This window comes from Lycium ferocissimum, chromosome 9, assembly GCF_029784015.1.
Source record: "Lycium ferocissimum isolate CSIRO_LF1 chromosome 9, AGI_CSIRO_Lferr_CH_V1, whole genome shotgun sequence".
Lineage (NCBI taxonomy): Eukaryota > Viridiplantae > Streptophyta > Magnoliopsida > Solanales > Solanaceae > Lycium > Lycium ferocissimum.
In genome coordinates, this window is record NC_081350.1 from 15,139,836 (window position 1) to 15,149,349 (window position 9,514).

Below are 9,514 nucleotides of genomic sequence, written 5' to 3' on the forward strand. Positions count from 1 at the left end.
AGTTTAGATTTTTTACGTCATCATATCCATATGACATAATTTTATCAAAAGGTTCAAATCTGCTAAGTCTTCTCTTAAAGGCTATTACTTACATGCAAACTATTATATTTTCTACAAGTCTTATTTTAAATAACATTATTATATTTATAATTTTAACAACACTTATAAAGTTATTTTCTTTCTACAACACTATATTTACACTTAGCCTAACTAATCATAAGTCCGATCGGATTAACCATTATTGATGGAACTTAGAGGATGCCTAATACCTTCCCTCTAGGTTAGTTGAACCCGTACCTAGAATCATTTGGTTTCGTAGATTTTAAATAAAATTAACTTTAGATAATTACTCTAATTACCTTAGGTGTCCTAATTCACCATAAAATAATTATGTGGCGACTCTTAACTTTAAATAACCCCGGAATTACCCGGATGTTGTAAACTATTTTGACTCCGGTTAAAATAGGGTATGACAGCTTGGCGACTCCACTAGGGACTACCTAGGTTCTAACCATAACGGACTTAGTTTAAATAGGCTTTATATGTTTACTTTAATTACTTTATTTGTTATTGACTGTTTTTACGTGCTATTAACTGTTTGTTTGATATAGACTGTCTAAATGTTACTGCTTTGATAAACTGTCATTCCATTTCATTTTCCTCCACTCCTGGAGAATTCACACATATTCACACACTTAAAGCGGTTTCGCGGTTCGCGGCCGTGCACTACTAAATAACCCTTTAGTTGGATCGATCTTGTGGATTTAGTCGATCGGCGGTGCGGTCGACAGCCACGGACTTTCCACTCCCGAGTTGTCCACTTGGGGGAACCTTGTGTCTAGTAAACCAACTCTTAGTCAACCTAGGATAGAGCTAAACCAACACCCGTTATTAGGGGCATACATTTCATGACCTAGGAGGTTTAATACCCTGGGTGTATTAAACCCATTAGATGACTTTTACCCAAACGTCCAAGTGGGTCCATGACCCCAAGTGACACTAAATCATACTTTATGTGCATGTTTGAAGGGTAACTGTGCCTAAATATTGACTATTTGCTCTAATTAATTAACTTTAGGAGGGAGGGATTGACTAACATTTCTATGACAGGTATGGATATGCATTGGAGTGCAACAAATGACGAAGATCGAAGACATCACAAATGGAGCTGGAAGTTAGACATAGGAAATTGCATTTACTTTACTTAGATTAGGAAACTTTATGTTGTATTCATTTGGTATGTAATAAATACTACATTACTTTGTACTTTATTTTGGGAAAATAGGCTTAGTTTAATTAATCAAAAGCAATAGGATGACGTATTATGGCACACTTTACCCTTCAAATAAACGTTAGGCCTACCTCTGGTACGAAGAGGTCACATACATATTAGGATGCGTCATTGTTTGATATACTTGTTTACATTTGTTTGACAACTTGTTTGGCTTTATTTGATAACTTATTTTCTACATAACTTGCTTGACTTTATGTGATCATACAACTAATATCATTTGCATTGTTCATGTTTCCTTTTCTTTATTTTATTTTTATTCCCAAAGAGAGTTGATTCGTGTTGACACTCGAGCTGGCCGACCACCCTTACCTCACAAGGTCGAAGACGTCATCACTACCTCGACGTACCTGGGTTGTGCAAGGAAAAGAAATTATCATGACTGATCCAGCCGCATCCGTTTCAACTGGTTTGGAAAACATTGTAATCTCTAACGATCCTCCCGAGACTTCTGAACATAGAAATACTATGCAACATGACGAACATATCGCCCGTCTGACTCAAGAAATTGAGGACCTACGTAGCGAACTAAATCGGGTTAGGGACCTGACCAACTTATCCGTCACACTCCAAAGTCCACCTCCTGAACCTAGAACTGTCGCACCAAATCCACCCCGTTTTCCATCACTTGAATCTCCAGTCCCTGAACACTTTCCTCCCCAAAATAATGCACCCACCAACAACAACTTTCCTCCACCAAATCCATCATCCGTCTATACTCCTCCACAAAATCAACCACCTACCTACAATACCTATGCTACTCCTAATCCACCACCCGTCAACCCACCAAATCAATCACAAGTTCACACCCCTTATATTCCGTTACCTACCAACACTAATCCGCCACTTACAACTACTCCTCTAAACCCACCAAACCAACTGCCTACAAACACCATGTATAACACACCACCTCCAATCCACAACACTCCCGCTGTCCAAACTTATCCAACCCAAAGATATACAAGTGGCACATTTTGCCACTCCTATCATGCACAAGATGTTCCTCCGGTATATGCAGCGGAAACACAAGCCTATACCAACCCAGTAACGGTCAGGTTGCCGCCCGAAGTAGATCAATACGAGAAAATGGAGAAAGAGGCAAAAGCAAGGGCAGACGATATGTTGCTAAAAGAGATCCACAGTCTCAAAGAAGCAATGAGAAACCTTCAAGTTGCTAGGGGAACTAAGAGTGTAGAATACGAGGATCTGTGTGTTCAGCCTGACGTCGATTTGCCCGTAGGCTACAAACCGCCGAAATTCGATACTTTCAATGGAACCGGCGATCCCCATACACACTTAAGGGCTTACTGCGACAAACTGGTTGGAGTAGGTAGAGATCGAAACATAAGGATGAAACTATTCATCGAAGCTTATCCGGTGAAGCTCTTGCATTGGTATACACAACAGGACGTCCGTAAATGGCGTGGTTGGAGTGACATGGCCCAAGACTTTATGGACCGATTCAGTTTCAACACCGACATCACACCAGACAGGGTCTGCATGAGCAAGTTAACTAAGAAGTCAACTGAGTCATTCCGTGAGTATCGCCGCGTTGGAGGTCGAGAGCGCCGTGGTTCAACCCCGATGAATGACAGAGAAATGACTGCTACTTTCATTGAATGCCAGGCTGGCATATTTTATGAGAAAATGATAGGTATGATGGGACAAAAGTTCACAGAAGTTGTCCGAATGGGTGAAGCTTTGGAAGAAGGCATCAAATCTGGAAAAATTCAGGATCTTACTGCTTTGCAAGCAGTAAACAAGGCTATTCAATCTGGTTCTATCAGTGGGACTAAAAAGAAGAAAGAAGATGCTGCTGTGGTCATGAATGTCCAAGGACATAAGCCAAGCCAAGCCACTACATACTTTAACCATCCACAACCGCCTTTCTACCCTTACCATTACGTTGAACCTTACCAAACTCCACTATCTCCCTACCCTGTCTACAACGCCCAAGTAAACTACTACCAACCCCGAACACCTCCACATCAAAACCCACGTCCATATCAACCTGTTCAAGCTCCTACTTACCAAAATCGACCACATGCTACAACCAAAACTCGTCCAAACACTGACATAAAAAATACCCGTAATTACACTCGGTTCACTGAACCCTTGGCTCAATTATTCGAAAGATTGAAAGCAGCAGGCGTGATACAACCGATTGAAGGGAAAATTCTCGATCCTATTCCAAGATGGTTTGATGGTTCCAAGCACTGTGCTTACCATTCCGGAGTCGCTGGGCACGACACTGAGGATTGCTATGGGCTCAAAAACAAAATCGAGGCCTTGATTAAGGAAGGAGCAATCCAGATTACTGGAGCTCGGCCTAACGTGGACAACAATCCTTTACCTACTCATGAGAATGCCAACGTGAACATGGTAACTGTTGAAGAGGATAAGGATTCGAAAAGAGTCATTATGCCAATTGAAAAGGACAAGTCATCAACGTTTGCTGCTCCCGCGGGAAAAATCCAAAAACAAGCACCAGTGAAGATTGTTGCTACAACTTCTCACAACACCGAGACACCGACCATTCGGGTGCCGAACCGGAGAAGATTCGAAGAATTGGACTTGTACTCCGTCCCCGGTTCGCCGAGTCTTGGTAGATTTGAACATGTAGTGAACTTTGAGATAGCACAATTTTAAAATTGAGGCTTAAATTGTGCCCTAAAACTTTTGTTGTTTCGCCTCATCTTTTGGAAGCTAAAATTGCACAATCTATGAATGCATTTCTGATTTTCTCTCTATTATTATTTTCTATTTATTATTTTCTACTATCAAATAGACAACATACGTCTCGAGAGAGTAACAAAGAACGAATGAAAGACAAGATTCCCTTGAAGGTTATTCAAATCAAGAAGACAAGCTTGAAGAAATCGACATTAGAATAGACAACCTAGTTTGCAACCTTTCCTTTAAAACGTACGAACTACGCCGACCGATTCCCGTGGTGGGATACGTAGGCGCCCACATAGGGTTCGGTTGCATTATAACGGAAATCCAAAATCCTTATACAAGGAGAATTACACACGGTGCCCGATTCCTCAACGGGATTCGTGGACTATCAACATATAGGTCAAACATATTTAGGTAAAAAGCCAAAAAACTTATACCATTTATATAACAGAACTACGCTGACCTGATTCCCTTGGTGGGATACGTAGGCAATCCACACCGGGTTCGGTCCCTTTATTAAATTTCAAACCATTTTTTATGAACCATACGAACTACGTTCTGACCTGATTCCTTTGGCGGGATACGTAGACAACCTCTATAAGGTTCGGTCACATCACAACATAAGTTTAGTATACCCTTCTGAGCCAAAACTGGGGCATATTTTGGAAGAGTATAGACAAAAATGGTTGGACATCGACAAGATTAAGACTACCAGACAGGAAATAGTATAGACAAATGACTTTTCGTTCGTGTCACAATTGGCGAGGTATTTTTACAACTTACAAATATATTTACATATATATCCTACATACATATATTTACATATATATCTTTCCTTATATACATACACTTACATATATATTCTTCAAATGAAACACTTCCTTTCAATCGTTTCACTACTATTCATCTATCGAGGCTTGAACGGAGATCACAAGATCCAAACAAACAAGACGAATTGAGCGCCAACAACATCAAGCTTCGAGTCAACACGAATCAACTTCCCCCTCCCAGACTAAGAATTTTTCTTTGAGTGTAGGAACAAAGGCTGCGAGACCGATAGTCAAGCCTATCAATCCTGGCCGAAAAGCATCACTCGGCTCATTATGGCCTCGCCTTAAAAGCAAAATGGCTTTATTTCCAAATTTATCTTTAATTTTATTTTATCACAATAACTGTATGACTTTATTGACAAGTATACCTGTCTTTGTAGGTCGTCGAGACTGAAGGCGAATTAAATCAGGATTACATCGAAGATCATCAACATCAGTAGCCAAACGGCGACACTATTATTTTCCCCTCTCTACTTTATCATTTATCAATTTTAATGACTTTATCCTGAACTTTACAAGAGTCTACATTCCTATCGTCTACTTTACCAACTTTATGACTCTATCCTGAACTTTACAGGAATCTATATTCTCATCATCTACTTTACCAACTTTACGACTTTACCCTGAACTTTACACGAATCTACATTCTTACCTTACCTACTTTAACCACCTTACCCGGACTTTACGGGAATTTTCATCAAATCTCCGAAAACAACCGGAGACAGCATTCACTTTACTTACTTTAACAACTTTACCCCGAACTTTATGGGAACTAGCATCAAGTCTCCGAAGACAACCGAAGACATCATTTACTTTACCTATTCTAAATACTTTACCCCGAACTTTACGGGAGTTTACATTCACATCATTTACTTTACCTACTTTACCCCGAACTTTACGGGAATTCACATTCACATCATTTACTTTACCTACTTTAACCCGAACTTTACGAGAATTTTCATCGAGTCTCCGAAGACAACCGGAGATATCATATGGCTATACCGCCTCATCTGCATAAGCCGAATGGCTACACTTTTACTTTACTCTCTACTTTATTACTTTACTTTACCATCCTCTTTACTTACTTTAACGACTTTACCGTAAAATTCCACAGACATCATTTATCGTCGAGTCCCGGAAGACAGCCGGAGACCTTATTATTATCATTAAAATCTCCAACTACAACCGGAGATATCATCACATCTTCGGCATAAACATCACACATTCATCCAAGTCCCTGAGGACAACCAGAGACAACATTTGGCCATTATAAGCCACACGGCTTCATTCTCTCACTCATATTTACTTTCATCTTATACTAGTTATAAGTTTTACATTTTCAACTTTACCCCAGACTTTATTACTAATTTTGACATGAATTTCAGTTTTGACAGAAAATACAATCTACAGAGATATAGCACAACGTGGAACTTTATCTTACGCAGTGAACTGGGGCAAATTTGCTGAAGAGGAATATCAAACTCACAAGAAAGGGTCACGGATCTACTCTCGAACTCAATTCCGCCTACGTCCACAAACACGTGATACGTAGGTTAATTTTCTTTCATATCCATCGCTAAAAATCTACTCTAGCAACTCCTTTCACAATCTTGTGTCCCTTTCCTATATCTCAGCCTCACCATAATCCAACACTGGGGCAAAGCGTAGCGTCAGTATTGATACACTTCTTTCGAACTATATACAGTTTGATTTTCACAAAACCAGTAATACATAGACTATTCAAAATTTGAGGTTTGGTCATAATTCCTTCCGTTCCATAATATTTGCCACCAATTCTCCTGCCCACATTTTTCAAGTTCTTCCGAGTTCATATTCGTTGGTCGGAACAAATTGGCTACTACGTCAACTTCTTCGCCCGAAAACTCTTACATCGTCTCCGGTCGAAGAGGGGCATCTGTTGACACCCAATTTCGTCCCTCCCTTTTAATCTATTGGGCTTCTAAAATTATTAATGAAATAAATATTTTGTTTTCACTACCATTTTGTTATGTCTACTACTATTAATAGCGTTACTATTTTTTTTACTATCAAAGATTACGAGCGTTACTTTATCACTTCAGATTTGTACCGTTAAATTAATTATAAATCAATACTTTAGTAAATCCTTTACTTTCGACATATTAATTACTAATCGCCTTCATATAATATATGTTGTACTAGTTACTAATTATTAAATTAGAAGCCCAAAAGTGATTAAAATAAAGGGGAAAGGATCCAAATTCTCGGCCACAAATAAATAGCCCACATTTTCGGACCAACAGACCAGCCCACTATCACTAAGCTTACCCGACCCGACCCGGTCCAGCCCACCCCCTTAAACTCATCTGCCCTAATCCATCTTTTCTTTTCTCTCTCTCTCTCTTTACGCCATTTCCTCGTCTCTCTCTCTCTCTCCTCTCATAGTCATCGTCATCTTCTCCTCTCCATTATTAGCAAGGAGCTGAGCCCACTTTCAACTATGGCAGAGTCAAAATTGCCCCCATTTTCGTGCAATTCTCTTCCCTCCCTTTCTTCCGCCATTTGTAGCTAAACCCCAGCGCCCTTTCACCGTAAGCAGCTTTGCCTACCCATTTCCATACAAGAAATCGTCCAAACGTCTGAACTCTGTGTTGACAGAGAAAAGATCCCTCTTCTAGCTTCAAACATAAGTCAATCCTCACAGATCACAAATGGTCGAACCATTTTCGGTAACACCGAATCGAATCACGAGAATCAAGCCCAACGTTCTGATTTTGGAACGAATTTGACTTCAAATCCCGCCTAAAATTCGAGCAAAACGAAACCCTAGCCTTAGCCTATAAATACATCACTAAACATTCAGCTGAGGGATGGGGAAAAAAAAAAGAGTTCAGTTGCTAGCCCATATTCCTCCGAAAAACATCAATATTCTTGAGTCTTAACATTTTCGGGTAGTGATTCAAAAATAACAAATCATTTTATTCCCTTTTTGCCCTCCTACTAATTCGAATCCAAGCATAATCAAGTTGGGGTTCGTTAGTGTTCGAGTGTAAATACGAAACTCCGTGTCCCTAGTTCACCGCACACGAAGAAGGTAAATCCCATTCCTTTCTCTTCATTTTAATTTCGTAGGTTTGTGTGCTAGCTCAGTTTGGATTTTGTCGGACGCAGCTGTTATTACTTAGTTTAGGCTATTAACATGTGTGGTCTGGTTTGAACACTGCTCATTTATGTATTGGTGGTTCAACCCAACAAGTTTTCTTTATAGATTTATTTAGATTTCATTCTTAGTTAGTTTGGTTGATGAATATTTAAGCATGTGTAGTCACTCGTTGCACGATATGTTTGTTAGAATGACCATTAGTTGGTAGTTTTTGTACACTCTGTTTGGTAACGTTCTTCCCTTTTGTCTTTTTTTCTTATATTGTTCAATGGGTTTATATGTTAATTATGTGTTTGGTTGATCATGATTAGATTTATTACTTTTAATTGCGTCTGTGGTTAGGTTTATGTAGTTCGTTTGATTCATTCCCTGTTCTAGTTAGCAGAGCATAGTTTAGTAGATGATCTTATTGTTTATCATGTGATTGGCAAAGATTAGTGCAGTGCCTTATTTTAGCATATCTGCAATTCTGTTTTCAAAACTGGATAGCTCGTCATGATTTTAGTCGATTGCGTTTTAGCCTAGTGTTCTTATGTGTTTGGTTGATAGATTGATTAGTCTAAGATAGGGTAAACGTGTTTATTATGTCAAAATATGCGTTTTCCTCACAGTTAACTGAATCCTATTTGGTCTGTGAGGACTCTATACGTACTAGGCATTTGACCGTGGCCGTATTGAGGATGATATGCCTGCTTAAATAACTGGTGGTTCATGCGTAAATAATTTATAACGCATGTTTGAGGATTGTAACTCATCTGGTCAGTTTGTATGTCTTCTATTTTAGTTTTAATCATTCATCGTCTGCATAATTGAAAATGTTATTAAGGGTGTCGTATGAGACTAGCATGAAAGCATGATTTCCGCTTCCCTTATTCTGTACTGAACTGCCTATCCATGATCGCATTGTCAAGTATTTTTCCATTTTTTTTAAGATTCAGCAACACTCAACTGATCTTGAAAATGTCCAGCTCTGTTTTCATTGTAACACATATTTGATTCCAGTTTATGTTACTTGTTAAGAATCTGCTAGTAATTGTAGCATGGTTGGTCGCTTGTAAGTTTAGGTGTTTAATTTCCTGTTTAAACTTCAGTTCGAGCATGAGACGCATGGCATTTTCACATCTCCGTATGACTCGTCTTTGTCACTGATTTTTCTTTTCGGTTCGAATGTGATTGTTGCCTTATCTTGTTTGAACCTTTGAATTGTCCTTTTAGACCTTAAAAGTAACATGTCCCATGTTAGTATAAATTGATCTAGGCTGAATGGTCTGTTCTATTCAACTTGCTGATTATTGTAGTGCCTAAAGATCTTAGAATATATTCCTTTAAAATGGGTAAAGGTGTTCAAACACAGTTCTGCTCCTTTAAAACCATGTTTGTATTCGGCTGAAATTTGTAATGAATATTTGAAATTGTGTATGGATGAAATGTGTTAAGAATAAGTGTCCAGCCTTTGTTAGATTCTGTTGTTTGGCTCATTCTGAACACAAAATGGTATTGAGTTAGAATCCCCGAAAATACTTATTTGAAATATCATTGGTCTAAAGAAGCATGTCAATCATATTAGATCCC

General features: G+C 38.9%; 1 protein-coding gene across 1 annotated transcript; it reads left to right on the forward strand.

Annotated features, from left to right (window-relative positions):
* Positions 1-1,669: 1,669 nt before the first annotated feature.
* Positions 1,670-3,940, forward strand: LOC132031603 (uncharacterized). Its single transcript, XM_059421574.1, has one exon. The coding sequence runs from the start codon at positions 1,670-1,672 to the stop codon at positions 3,938-3,940; it is 2,271 nt and encodes a 756-aa protein (XP_059277557.1).
* Positions 3,941-9,514: the final 5,574 nt, after the last annotated feature.